The 15,952-nt window shown below is 40.4% G+C and overlaps 1 protein-coding gene across 1 annotated transcript; it reads right to left on the bottom strand.

Moving 5' to 3' along the window:
- Positions 1–6,236: 6,236 nt before the first annotated feature.
- On the bottom strand, positions 6,237–8,246 carry foxd2 (forkhead box D2). The gene has a single exon (XM_055641818.1). It carries the CDS (start codon positions 7,826–7,828, stop codon positions 6,770–6,772), a length of 1,059 nt encoding a protein of 352 aa, XP_055497793.1. The 5' UTR covers positions 7,829–8,246; the 3' UTR covers positions 6,237–6,769.
- Positions 8,247–15,952: the final 7,706 nt, after the last annotated feature.

Consider the following 15,952-nt stretch of genomic DNA (forward strand, 5'->3'; position numbering starts at 1 on the left):
ATGACCACAACCGCGGTTGCGATATTTCTGTATCATCTTAATAATCCCTGTTATACTGAGTACTTTTTTGTCAAAACAATGGTAGAAGCTTAAATGTATTCCAAAATTAGGTCCAAAAGACCAGCAATCCAAGAAGATTCCTCTTGGATGAGGTGATGCGGACCGATGCACTTCATTTGCTCGAACAATTAAGATGAAACTTGCAATAATTTCAGAATCAAGTTTTTTCCGAAAGTAATTTTCTCAATAAAGTCAACACATATCACGTATTTGTATAGCAGCCGCAGTATAGAGACCCTGCGATTTGGGCGGTAGAATTCTTCCTCCCACCTCCTTTTAACTGTAGAAGTTTTTACTTAAACTATACACTTGGGTGCGGTGTTGCTGTATAAACACCATCGTTACATTTAGAAGAGTTCTACGAACGTGTGTTGCCTCAGTTGGCACAAAACGTAAAGTCATCTTTAACTTTATCTTTATTCTTACCATATTTTCAACTAACATTTTATTTTTAAATATATGTGCTCCAAAATCGTATATATTCATGTTTCCTCGTTTTGCACAGGGGTAAACTATGGAAGCTAGAGAGTGCCATGGACAAGAAGGGTAGATACCTGATTCCCTGCAATTTTGCTGCTAATTGGCTTATGCTTATTGTGCAGGTGAAGCTACTTTGTCGAACCAGATAATACCAGGGGATATTGTCCAGAGGATTGAAATGAGTTAGTCCTTTAGAAAAATTTAGAATAATCTCTTCGGGGTTGTAAGATAAAGTCAATCTTAGACAACTGAAAGGCCAGTGAGGTTCTAGATATCCCAGACCAGGGCGGCATATGTGGTGCATTTAGTGGAACTGTTTATTGCTTTTCTAGCGACTGCAGTTCTAGCGACGCGGCTTCAATCCTGACCTCTGGTGCTCCTTGTGTGAAGTTTGCACGTTCTCTCCCTGACTGCGTGGATTTCCTCTGGTGCTCAGACAGAAGACCTGCAAGTTGGCCACTACAAATTGTCCACCATGTGTTTATGTGAGTGGTAGAATCTGGGGAATGATGATGGGAATGTGGGAAATAAAGATTCATCAAATGGATGCTGGGTGGTCGGAGCAGACTCGGTGGGCTGAACCGGAGGTGAATTCAAGGAGGAAAACTCAGGACTTCTTTATTCTCAACAATCAATTGGTGACTACTTTACAATATTCTGTATATAGTAGGAACAATATTTTATTCATACTTTTTTATCCCCCAAAAGAACTCATAAACCATAAAATTGTGTGCAATTTAGCATCATTCGAAAAGGCTTTCACACCGACTAATAAACTAATAATTGAATAGTTTGGTAATTGAATTATGGCAAGCGATAGTTAGTTGCTTATAATCATCAAACGTTGCCCAAACTCCCGCATATTTTGATGTAATTTGGAGATACTTGGATCTCATTTTGCTGTTCGTTTTTTTTTTGGTAATCCTGACGAACAACTCGGTGGCTGTTCACTGCGACCCCTTGCAGTTGTGTAACACATCTTCGACGAGATCAAATCATTCATTCTCATTTCGAAAGTAACGGCATTCTACCAAAAGGACGTGGGACACCTAATCGCGACAGGTTTTTGTAATGATAGGTTGCACTGCTAATGGATTTTTAAATATATATAAACGTAATCATCAATTTTCATCCGAAGTGAATTTGAAACAAAAATAGCGGTTGAATTATGAATTATATGTATATATATATTACAGCACAAATTATTGTGGCGGCATCATGTGATAATAGAATGATTTGCCATTCTTAAGAATATTGGCCATTTTACAGATGAACAAGATCCAAACTATTTGGCAAGCAACGTCTGTCGGAAAGGTAAAAAAAAATGCAGCACCGCATTTCTGAGGTATGTCAGGTCAATGCCCATTCTATGTGATTAGCAAACTTGGGCAGGTGTCTCTTAGTTAAACAAGTTGAAAACATATTTAAAAACAACCTGGTTGGATTCCTTGCATGCCTTGACATGCACCATCAATTTATTGAAGAAAAATTAAAGCCCGTGGGGTTGGAAGCAATAGTGTGAATTGGAATTCTGAAGCGCTTGAATATTAGCACATTTGTGAGATGGATCACTACTTCCTAACATAAATACTTGATATTGAGACTACCCTGATTTGTAAACAAAAGGACTTCAAGATATTTTGACAAGATGCGCTTTGGTTCTTCTGAAAATCATAATATCATCTTATTTGCATGAAAGTTAGCATCTCCAATGCTGACAATTTTCATTTTCCGATCGCAGGTTTATACGTGGAAAGAATCATCAGAGAAAACAGATAATGACTTTTGCCATGGTAATAATAATAAATTATTCAGCCAATGGATATCCCACAATATTCCACTCCGTACTAATCAACAATCGGGTTATATTATTTTAAACACTAAAATAAAAAATAAGCACAAACATTAAAAAATATAGATAGACGATTGAAACACTTCCCAACTGACTGATGCTCTGCTCGTTTTTCTCAGGATAACTTTCTCCTCGACACACTTTCTCTTTTCCTTTAACCACCCTACTCTTTTGCTGACATTCATTGCGAGGATCCAATGACATATAACCCATTAGAGTAACTGCGTTTACGCACCACAAGCTCTAACCCAACAACAATCGGCGTACTTGGACCACTCTGTTCATCTGAGCAGGAATCGACACCATGCGATCTGTTTTCAATTCGCAGAGACGACACCAGCAATCTCAGGATTAAAGAAAGCCATCTTGTTTGGAGTAAACTCGACACCTGTTGCAGAATTACTGATTTTTATGTTTTATCGGGTTATGGGAAGTTAATTGTCACCTAAATCCAACGCAACTACCTCGCTGTGGGATTTGTTTGCCAAATATTTAACAATGAAGTTTAAATAATGCAATTTTATCCTTTCTTGTAGTACTGCACGCGGTTTTGAGACCGATCACTGATCAGTACTTTTGCTCCCTATCAATTAACATGATTTGCAATTCTTAAGAATATTGGCAATTTTTACGGATGAACAAGATCCAAACTATTTGGCAAGCAACGTCTGTCGGAAGGATTCCCTGCCCCATCCTTCGATTTATTGTAATGAAAAGCAAACTCACATTCAATCAAAATAAACCATATATTTTTTAAAAAAGTGTTTTCTTGCTGCAATGTTAACGCTATTCCGAGATATGTGGATGCAAAACGTCAGCGCCTGTATGACTTATCGCTGTACTCTAAATGGTTAGGTGTTATGGCTTGGTGATAGTAATGATGGCGATATGATTACACACAGTAATATCAGAGTAATGCTATTTCATGAAAACCGTCTATTAGTAGGTTGTTAATTAATCCACATTATACATTTGGTATCCATTTTCATGTTGTACATTTTATTTAGATAACTATGAACGTGGGACACTTTATTTTGATTTTGTATGCAATAAACATATTCACGAAATTTAATTTGACATTAATTTTATTTTTAAAGATGGTTAACATCTCCAAACACAGTTCTGTTTACTAATAACTCCAGAAAATATTGATCAGAATTGGAAAGAACACTGATGACATTTCCTCACATTTCGACCAAAATATTCCGTCTAAAAACAAATTTAGACAGTGTTATTCTATTCCTTAAATTTAATCGTTACTCTCAACTGCATTCGAAACTTAACGCTGCATCGAAGAAGCTGACACGTATGCATTATAGGTCTCACTAAGATGTAGGTTAATATGTTTGGTCTCTGCTCATTGTCCTGGCGTGGGCAGTAAACCTCACTAAATGACAACCTAATTGAACACACCATTCACTTCGAATACGCGTCCGCTGTTTTATGCATCAGTATAACATCAGTTGTTCATAATTTTTTTTTAAATGCCGACTCATTTGAAGAATCGATTCCCTTTTAAAGAACGAGTTCAAAATAGAATGGCGAGGTTATGAATCTCCAAATTCTATTAAGCAGATGATAATATGTACATTTACTGGCATTTAGTTGGGTTAAAACAGTGCAACATTCAGCTCCCGTGGCGACCCATTGAATATCTTGAGACTTAAAATAACCCATTACAAACAAGTAGTGGTTCTAGGCGGATTTATTGCTGTTGGTGCAAATAATCCCATATTAACATGGCCCTAAAAGAGTTACACTGAAGATGAAAGCTCCCAGTTCAAGTGTGAGATTTCTTGCTGTGCAAACCGCAAATATCCCATGTGCCCGCATTAGTCCAGTTGTTATGCAAATGTATAATGACAACTCTTGATGCGGATTATTTGTGGGCACTACTCACATATAAACAAAAGAAGACAGACCGCAGTATAATACATGTGAGGGGCGACAGAGTTTCATAACGGTCGATGTCTATTTTAAGTAACTACCTTCGAATAAGGCAAACTATCTATCGCTTTGGCTCCAAATATAAAAAAAATAAAATAGTGTAGATGTTGGAAATCTGAAATAAAATGGAAAATCGGTTCCGTGCCATTGTTATCGTTTTCGTTATATTTTCACTCCATAAAATGTCATGTCAGGTCAGTTTCGCTATCCAGCAAAAGTACAATCGATCGTTGTTTTGACAAGGAAATCTGCACTACCAGAACCACCTAAATAAACTCTTCGCTCAAAAGGGAAGCTTTAATTAAAAAATCCAAAATTATTTTTTATACTGACTTGGTTATTTTGTTATTTTGGTGTCCTGTATTTGCCTTTTAAAAACAATACGATGACAATGACAACAGAAAAACTAAATAAATATGAACCATTAAAAAATATATATAAATTAGATTTCAATTTTGAATTCCGGCCTAGGCAGGTCTAACAGACGGGCAGAGCATTTCCATTAGGCGTGTCCTTTTAATCCTGTGGTTGATCCTTGTAGACTGTCTTCATTCCTTTGCCAATTAGTCCAAATTATGCGGCCTCAATGTACAGGTTTACGCCAATAATTAAAGACTGTCCCACTGACATCTTGAGAACTGAACCACATTTTACCATCATCAAATGCTTCAAAAAGGTCTAGCTTCGGGTAATGAGCGTGTCAGAAAACCTCCATGCAGTAAAATAGCAACTAGTACGCAGCTCCAGCAAATGAAAGAGTTTTACTATGCTAAGTAAAACATGGTAGTTGGCAAAGCTTTAAAATAGATTCATTGCCCGTCTATTTTATCCCGTGGAGCGGATCTTCGAGTCTTAAACAACCTTTGTACAGGCGAAGAAACACAAAGATAAAAGACAACCAACTGTCTGAGAGAAGATCGCTTTTCAAAAGCGAATGTGTGAGCTGGGCCTGAGACCGCTCACTGGGAGTCATTTATTCAGGACGAAGCATTATCAGCAACATAAACAAACTAGACGGCCTTGATGTGGATTTCAGCAGATACAACGCTTCTGCAAATTAGCGGTGTCCAGAAAATTGCATCCAAGGGGAGAGCTACCAACAAAACCATTTATGAGGAGCTGGGAAGAAGCTGTTCCAAACAATACCGTCAGATTAACAAGTACCAGTAAGACATCAAAACTATTTCCAGCTTCGAAGAGCATAATAATCAACGCACAGGTGAATTGATGAAGGCTATTTCCAATTAAACTTAGTGTTTGGAGAGAATAAAGTGTTTTACAAAATGTATGAAACTTTTCACTTGCGCTCTATGGCTCATTTACTTAAAAAAAAACGTTCCAACCATTTGCTGCTCTGCACAAATATTTTCTGAGACGTGTTCAGCACATCTGATTCAACAAACTGGCAAGAAGAAAATAACCGGAACACTCCATTATCAGTGGACACCCTGTTTGTTCGTTTGGTTTCACTTCTAAATTGGAATATAGGATTTAAAAATCGAGCAAATACCAGTGTAATCAATTGAAGTTTTTTTTTCTCTAAATCTTTACCTTTTGCACAATTCGCTCTCTGGTTTTTACAATACCAAAACCCCATAGAACTAAATTGAGGCCTGAATTTTCACCAGACGCTGTTAACCATAACAGTGCTATTTACATGACAAAAAATATGTAATATTCGAATAAACCAGGATACATTAACTTTGTTAGAATGAAATATTACCCGAATGTGATCGCATTTGATTTGGAAGAATATATGTAAAAGAGTAACAGAATGGCATTACCGACATGTTTTAGTCATGTGGCATTGTTACAGATAATAGGCTGCAAATAGTTACAATAAATACGTTTTAAGTTTTAAGAGCAAATATTATGCACAAATAGATGGGAAGGCATGTTTTCAGTGTTAAAAACATTTATTAATTTACACCAAACGACCTGGTGGGTATTTTAAACATATAGCACTGTATTGTTCACAGATTTTCCTCGTAAAATAAATCGATGTACAACCAACGAGACAGCAGGCAGGAAGTGTGAAAGTTGTACATCTTTCCTATACCTATATACAAATAATTACCCAAAAACCCATAAAACCAGACAGTTAGGGATTAAAGGCAACAAAAATATTAGACGATTCGTTTAATTCCCCATTCATCGGTTTCATCCTAATTCGCGAATTTTACATCAAAATTATTTCAACAATCCTGAGGGTCCCTAATCGTCCTTCAACAGTGCTCACACAGCATAGTGGATCATATGACATTCAGTACAGACAGCACTAGGAAGTATGACAATGATAATTCAATATTCCCCAGGTATCTTTACATATATACATACGATAAATATATCTTGTCTTCCACAGCAGAAGCATACTTTTGTGGTTCCAAATATTCAAAAGGTATAATTCCTACCTTACACGGGACGAGAAATTTAATAGTGACAGGTGTTAAGATTTGTGAGTTTACTTGAAAAGGTCTGTCCAGACTGTAGAACATTCTCGTGCGTTAAGTTTAGAGGGTTCTGGGACTGCGTGAGTGCCGGAGTCAACATTGCCAGGACCTGGGCTTGGCTTCCAGGCGGAGCTGAGTAAGGTGACCCGGGGCCATTTGACGGAGCAGCCCCAATGATGTTGTCTATAGAGAAGGAAGGCCTGGACTGGCTGGGGTCTGCTTTCAATCCTTGCAGGTTTGGTAGAGTGGGACTCAGCTGCGGGTAGAAGGATTTCCTGGTTAGGTCGTTGCTGTGTAAAAGCGAAGGGATGGCTGAAGTCGGGAACATTGACGCTGGAGATGGTACCGTACAGTGTGGAGGCTGGAATGGGAAGGTGCTCGGTGAGGCATGGTGATGGGGGTGGTGGAAATTTTGTAGCTGGATGCCGTAACCGCAGCCATAAGGTCCATATCCAAAACTTGGCATGAAACTGCCGTGATCTCTCAAGATCTCGGACGGTTGCTGCCTTTTGAACCGTTTCCTCCTCCGAAGAAAGCTGCCGTTGTCAAACATATCTGCAGAATCTGGGTCGAGGGTCCAGTAGTTGCCCTTGCCGGGATTCCCGGGCTCCCGAGGTATTTTCACAAAGCAGTCGTTGAGAGACAGATTGTGTCGGATGGAGTTCTGCCAGGCGGGAAACTTTTCCCTGTAGTAAGGGAAACGATTACTGATAAACTCGCAGATTTCACTCAGTGTCAGCCTCTTCTTGGGACTCTGGAGAATGGCCATAGTGATCAGAGCGATGTAAGAATAAGGAGGTTTGACCAGGGTACTCTTACACGGTTTGTCATTTGCCCTGTTTGTACTTGGGTCAGACACGCCGGACATGTCCGGCGATTCAACGTTCTCCGACACGTTTCTGGTTAAGTTTTCATCTGAATCGTTGTCAGAATGAAAGTGACCATATTTCCCTTCCTTGCCGTTCATATCACCGACCACATCTATATCCGTATCCTCGGAGAGCAGTGAGTGATCAGACATGTCGGCACCTAGAGTCATTGTTGAAGTGATTGGCCCAGTGTCTTCAATCTCTCTGTCGGTAGCAACGCTCCAGTCTCTCAGACCCCCTAGTGGAGCGGCTCAGAATGGCCAAGGGGAGCAGAAGTCGGTACCAGAGAGCCCGCACTCCTTGCTAAGGGGGTCCCTCCTTCTCTTTTATCCTCATCGACAACTTTGCAGATCCACTTTGCAGACTCGTCCCAGTTTTGTTCTCGCCGCTCCCTGATGCGGACTGGTGCACGCGGACTCGTAGATCGTTGCCCGACCGGTTGACGCTGGGTGCAAAGTTTCTTTATATATATATAAATGTGAAAAAAGAAGTAAAGTTGGCAGAGCCGAGGCAGACTGCGGAAGCCTTTTCTGCTCCTCAATCTGCTGCCAATAGACATTTATCCGACAGGGGGCGTCACGTGGCTGTGACGTAAGGGGGAGCTGGGTGATCAGCTGCGGGCTCTTCTTAAAGCGAGAGCGGACAGGGTCAGCGGCGAGACGCACTGGGATGTCTGAACGCCCCCTACAATGCGCCAGCAACCACCAGCTCCGCCCTTTGCTGCTTTACCCACAACTCAGCCCGAAACCCGTGGTCACTTTAACATTAACATTTTAAGATCTACAATTTCTGCGCTTGTATCTTTTTTTTAAACTCTGGGTGTGTTAATATCACGCTTTCCACAACGCACTTGTGCCATGACCATTGATAGACACAAAATGCTGGAGTAACTCAGGTGGACAGGCAGCATCTATGGGGCGAAGGAATGGGTGACGTTCTTTTCTTCTATCCAGAGATGCTGCCAAGTCTCGCTGAGTTACTCCAGCATTTTGTGTCTATCTTCGGTTTGAACCAGCATCTGCAGTTCCTTCCCACATTGTCCCACGACCATTCCTCCTTTCACATTGTGACGTCCTATTCAGCATCTGGGTGGTCGTGACTCATCAGGCATATTTGTTGAGTCAAGCCGTCAAAACGTTTAAAAGCTCCTCCCTTGCCCTCGGAATGAGTGCTATGTGGTAAAAGATGCTTGCATTTTTTTTTCAACCTACACAGACAATCCGACAACACACCTTTCACTCACTGGAGAATTTATTAAACGATGCTCTTGACATTAGAAAGTAGCTCCAGTAATGTGTCCTCAACTCATGTTTACGCCAAAAATAAGACACAAAATCCTCTAGTAACTCAGCGGGCAGGCAGCATCCCTGGAGAACACGGATAGGTGTCGTTTTGGGCCGACACCATTCTTCAGATTGATTGTCCGCAATGGATGCTGCCTGGCCCGCTGAGTTACTACACCGCTATGTGACATCTTTTTGTGACCCAGCATCTGCAGTTCCTTGTTTCTAATGTATACGCTGGTTCTTTCGTCAAATTATTCGCCCTATTAACAGAAGAAAATGTGTATTAGTCATGTATTAACAAATACATAATAATTCGTGGATCGAAGCCGGTACCCGTGGTAACTCGGTTTGACAGTAGAGAAAGGTGAGTAGAAATGAGTCTGCACGGACGCAGTGGGCCGAAAAACTTATATGTGTACTGTATCTGAGATTCTATGATCACATTCTATGATCACTTCAAACCTGCCGAGCCCCAGAGCAGCAGGAGACAATAGGAGCAGGATAGTAACTTCAATGCGAAAGAGCACGAAACGAGAAAGAGACCCAGAGGACATTATCCGTTCACTTCGAACTTTTCATCGCAACTGTTCTTGCGAGTTCTCACAAAATACATTAACTTTAGGATTATATTTTGGGGAAGGCAGAGAGAGGGGGAGATAGGGAGAAACATTAGTAAGCTGTGCTTCGCCGGGTGCTTCCTCTTGAGAACCCATCCATCGATTGAATCGCGCAAACACAGATTTGCTTGTGTGGATTACTTGTGAGACACATATTACCCGCACAATAATTAACCGCAGATAGAAATATATAAATCATTATTTTAATTTTCTTCATTCCAAAAGTAATTAAAAAAATAATACCCAATTTCAAATATTTTAATTATAAAGGTCACTTTGAAGCGTGTATTTAGAACAGCTATCTATAACTGTTATTATGAGTCTTTGAATCCTTCCCTCATCCAAATCTTGATGGTAGATTTTATAATGTCACGTAAGCACTCTTTTTATCTGACCAAATTCCCGACGCCGCTTTGAACACTAAACACGAAAGGGAATAACTATTTCCTTTGCCACCACGAATACCGAACCTGCTGATTTTTGGTGCTCTCCTTCGTCTTGATTGTGCGGTCACGGTGGCGCAGCGGTAGAGTTGCTGCCTTACAAGCGAATGCAGTGCCGGAAACCCGGGTCGATCCCGACTGCGGGTGCTGTGTGTAGGTAGTTTGTACGTTCTCCCCATGGCCTGCGTTGGTTTTCTCCGAGATCATCGGTTTCCTCCCGCACTCCAAAGACGTACAGGTTTGTAGGTTGTTTTTTTTTTGTAAATGTAAAAATTGTCCCTTGTGGGTAGTGTTAGCGGGGATCGCTGGTCGGCGCGGACCCGCTGAGCCGAAGGGCCTGTTTCCACGCTGTATCTCTAAACTAAACTAAACCAAACTAAAAATAAACAACGTGAGAGGGAAAAAAACATAGTTACAAACTTTATTAGATATTGGATATAGTCACAATTTATCCACCACACACCCGAGTTATTGTATTGTAAGGAGTTACTAATGTGTAGGAAGGAACTGCAGATGCCGTAGATACCGAAGATCGACATAAAATGCTAGAGTAACTCAGTGGGCCAGGCAGTCTCCCCAGTAAACTCCCGCTGTGTTACTCCAGCAAGTAGCTACTAATGGTTGCTTAATATCTGCGGTTGTTTATTAATGGATGTGCATCATTCAAATATATCTTGTTATCCAAAATAATCCACAATTAAGGCAACGTGCTCTGTATTCAGACTACTCATTCTTTTATTTGACTGGCGAATTAGTTCTGATCGTTAGCTACACATGCTGACTATATTCAAGATACACTTATTGCTTGTACTTTCAGCTGTGTAAGGGTATCAGGCTTATAAATCATAATTGAGCAGATATATTCCATGCGTTTATTGAATTTAGAATGTGTACAATTTTGAATGATTTGTTAAAACGACTAGCTTCATTTCATCGCTGATTACTCTTGAGGGGAAAAAATGTTCAAATTCACTGTTTCAAGCAAAAACATTTGTTGCAAGTAAAAATAGCCCGGTAGGCCCCGGATTTCAGAATGTAAGAGAGGGAGGGTATGGGCTGAGCACAAATGGGCAGCTCAGCGCTTTAATCGTCGTCTCGACGTACTGCTACTCCGCAACAGGTGCCGCGACGACTTTCTCTCCATGGTTTTCCTGTAAGACGGTAGTCAACATAGTCAAGCAGCTGCCAGTTCCACATGCCACACGGCCTTCAAATGCCAAACAGTTCGTACTTTCTAAATGGTTATCTCGTGATCAAAGCGTTCCAATAAACACATTGAATCACATACAAGTTGATTTAAACTTAATAGAGCCAACACACGCCCTATTAAAGGAATGGAGATCTACTAAACAAAGATTAAGGATTAGGACAGTGCAGTGAACAACATTAGCTGTAATCTCCCCGTATCTAATGATATATCCACAGACCAGCCCTTCCTTCAATACTTGCAAGCAAGGAACCCTTAGTGTTCAATTAAATGTTCTTAAAATATGATTTAATTTATTGGGAACGTGATACAATGTTAATTTCCATGTTTATTTGAATTTATTTTTTATTTCTTAATCTATTAAATGTGGACCTGTTGAACTCAGCGACCTTTAAACCATACCGGAAACCACACTAATCCTGGTCTTTTCATTTAACTAGTTAATGTGGAATCAGATCTGGGTGTGATTCTGGGCAGATTTTCACGAACTGTTCCGGTGTTCGATCACATCAAAGGAGCAAAGGTCATTCCTAAAACTGGGAACAACAGCCCTCGCATCAGCGTTTATTATTTTTAGAACGAAATGCGTTTACATTCTCTGCTAAAGTAATTTTGATTTGCATTATTAAGGAATCAAAAACATTTTACCTGGATCTATTTCGCCAAGTTTAGGTGGCACTATTCCAACGACACCGCGATCTCTTTCCATTGTCACATGCAGCAGGGACTCCCCGTTGTTTGAGAATCCTGGTCATTTTCTGCTTCTTGCTTCTCTTTGTTGCTGCAGACCACGCTCTGCGGCTTGGAACACAAACACGACAAATCTGCTGCAATCTCGCCTCCAAATTCAAGGTTCTGGTCGTAATTTTCCAATCGCCGTGTCAATTCATTCAGGGAGCCTGGTTACATTAATAGGCGAGTGTCAAATGCGCCACCTGCTGTCTATTGTGGAGACGGAAAATTGACCATCATAAAGTCATGGAATCACACAGCACGGAAACAGACCATTCAGCCCACCGAATCCATGCTGACTAAAATACCCCATCTAAATTAATCTCATGTACCGCATTAGCCCATCCCCCCATAAGTCTCTCCTAACCAAGTACCCGCCCAAGTGTCTTAAATGTTGTTATTGTACTTCCCTTAACTCCACCCTCCAGCAGCTCATTCCATAAATCCACCAACCTCTGAGTGAAAAAGCCGCCACTCTTAAACCTAAGTCTCCTTGATTCCCCTACTTCCACCTTAATAATAACCTTCCTAAAGCAGGGTGACCAAAATGAAACATGATACTTCAAATGTGGCCTCACCAACCTGTTGCAAAGTTGTAACATAACATTGCAACCTCTATACTCAATATCCGGACTGATGAAGTCTAACGTATTTAAAGCTCTTTTTGACCACCCTATCAATCTGTGGTTCTACTTGCGAGGAACTGTTTTCTTGCACTACTAGATCCCTCTGATGCACAACACTCCCCAGAACCCTATCATTCACTGTGAAGGTCCAGCCTATGGTTCACTTTGCAAAAATCTAGCACCTCACACTTACCTACATATAATTCCATCATCATTTGCTCAGTGCATTTGGCCAGCTGATCAAGATCCTGCTGCAGTTTTTGATAACCACTGTCTATAATATCACCTACTTTTGTGTCATCTTCAAACGTACTCATCATGTCTTGTACATTTTCATCTAAATCATTAATATAAACTACAAATAACAATGGACCCAGCACTGATCACTGAGGCACATTGCTAGTCACAGGCCTACAGTTGGAAAACCAAACTTCCGCCACTACTCTCAGCTCCTTTTATTGACGTCTATTCTACATCCAGGCAGTTATAGAAAAAAAGGAAGCGTAGATGCTGGTTTACACAGAAGATCACAGAGTAACTCAGCAGGTCAGGCAGCATCCCTGCAGAACATGGTTAGGCTACATTTCAGGTCAGGATGCTTCTTCAGACTGGAGGAGAACCTCCTCAAAGTGGACGTTACGTTCCTTGCGGATATCTTGCAGTGGAGGAGTCAAAATGTAGTAACAGAGAACTGCAGAAGCTGGTTGTCTGTATCCAGGCAGTCAGCTCTCCCTGAATGCCATGTCTTCCAGAGCGTACCTCCATGTGGAACCTTATCAAAAACCTTGTTGACGTCCATATTGATAAATTCTATAGACTTGCCTTCGTCAACCTTCTCAGTTACTTCTTCAAATATCTTCATTTTCAACATCATGAAAGAACAGTGAGAATAGTCCGCGTTCTAACCCACCAATTAGTCGTTCACTGTAGTTAGGAAAGGTTGCCAACCAACATGATTAACTTAATCATGTCCCAATTTATTCTGCAAGCTGAGAAAAGAACACAAGGTTGTAGATATTTAAGGTCTCAGTGAAAATTGTCTATTGTTCCCAATGCAGACAAATACAAAATCATAAACCAGCTTCATTTACTTTAATGATATACTTCACCGGTTCAGTAAATTAAAGGCAGACATGGTCACTGAGGGCCACTCGTCTATTTGTATTTGACCAACTTTAGTCAAACCTCAGGGCCTTGTTGAATTCTAAATCTGGGTGCCTGCCACAATATTTGTTATATCAACATGATGTGATTTATTAAAGTAGTCGCAGTCATAAACATACAAATAGAGTAACATAGAAAAATCAAAACTGGGAGCAGAAATTAGCCCGAATCATGAGCTTGGGCCTTTTCCACCCTTTCACATGCTCATGACTAACCATCTACATCAGTATCTTACCCCTGCTGCCTCGTCTTATTCCTGATCCCCTTGGCATTATGTAACATCTACCTCTTTGCTGAATATACTGTATTTATTAATTTGGGCTCTACACCTTTCCATAGAATAGAATACTACCGATTCACCATTCTCGAGATAAAGCCATTTCTGCTGATATTGGTTCTTAATCCCATGGATTGTGGTGTAATATTTCACATAGGAATTTTGAAAATACAAGAATTTTACTTTACTGGGGTGTTCTTATCTACTCTTGTTTGTCTGCTATGAATTCAGTAATGCTGAATAAGTGATAACCAATTATTATCATTTTTGGATTCATTCGTTTTGGATTTTGGATTTTGGATTCCCACTCTCTCTTATCATTGAAGGTGCTGAATTCTTGCTCCACTGTGGATGTTTTCTAATTGTGCTTTGCACTAATATCCTGCTTTTGCAGTATTTTTCTTTTCACTGTCTTGTAGAACCTAAGTTAATTATCAATAATTTATATTTTCATGTGCTGGTTGAATCTATGTGCCTGTGTTGCTACTGCAAACAAGATTTTCATTGCATGTGTACCTCAGCATTTATGTATAGAAGATAATATATTTGGCTTGACCTGAGGATATGACCCCCGATTCTAGTGACCAGCCACCGTAAATATACATCCTGCATCTATTTTGTCTAATCCTGTCAGAATTTTATACCTTTCGATGACCCTCTTATTCTTTCATACTCCAGCGGAGAAAGGCCGAACCAACCCAATGTCTCCTTGTAATCAGTACTGACATTGTACAAATATGTCAAGTTAACCTTTATTATGTTCTCGCCACAGAAAGAACATTCTTCCTCAGATAAGGATCCAAAACTGCACCTGATGTGATCTTACCAAGGCTCTGCAAAGTGCAGCAAGACATCTTTGCTCATGTATTGAATTCTTCTTGCAATCAAGGCCAACATACCAGGTTTTTTTGTTACTGCTTGCTGCACCAATTTGCTACCACATTTCATACTTATAAGATGTGTATTTGTGTGTGTGTGTGTGTGATGTCCGTGTGCGTTTCACATCTCCTCAAAAACATGACGCGCCAATGGTGAAATTTGTACATATTCCCATAGAGATTTACGCCATGATGTCAAAATCGCCTTATCTGAAAATTTCATGCATTATTTCTCGAGTTATTTATGAAAATGTTCAAAAATTTCAAATAACTTGGAAAAAACAAGCTGGTCTCGCTGATGATGTCACAATCTCCGCCCTCTCTCCACAATTCCCTGGTTAACTCATCCCTTCCACCAAAACACCTCCTCAGGTATTTTCCCCTGCAATCGCAGGAGATGTAACACCTGTCCTTATACCTCATCCCTCGACTCTTTCCAGGGACCCTGACAGTCCTTTCAGGTGAGGCAGATGTTAACGTCATCCAACCTCATCTACTGTATCCACTGCTCCAGGTGTGGACTCCTATATATCGGTGAGACCAAGCGCAGATTGATCGATTGCATCACTGAACACTTCCGCTCAATCCACCTTGGCCTACATGATCTCCTTGTTGCCAAACACTTTCACTCCCCTACCCATTCCCATATTGACCTTTCTGTCTTGGGGCTCCTCCATTGTCAGAGTGAGACTAAATGCAAATTGGAGGAACAACACTTCATATTTTGCTTGGGCGGCTTACAACCCAGTTGATTTTGATTACAACCCAGAATATTGATTTTGTTAACTTCAAATAACCTTTGCAACCCTCTCCACTCCTCTCTCTCCATCCCTCCCACACCCTAGTCATTGTACTAGTTTCACTGTTGTCCTGCTGAGTTCCCTGCTTAGATCACTTGTTATCACCTTCCCAAGAGCCAATAATGGACCATTATGGGATTCTTTGATCATCGTTATGTTTTGTTTATCTTTCAGTCATTTGTTCTATGTACCTTCAATATCTCTCATTTCCCTTTCCCTTAACTCTCAGTCTGAAGAAGAATCTCAAAACAAAATGTCACCTAT

Source organism: Leucoraja erinacea, chromosome 10 (assembly GCF_028641065.1).
Source record: "Leucoraja erinacea ecotype New England chromosome 10, Leri_hhj_1, whole genome shotgun sequence".
Classification (NCBI taxonomy): Eukaryota; Metazoa; Chordata; class Chondrichthyes; order Rajiformes; family Rajidae; genus Leucoraja; species Leucoraja erinaceus.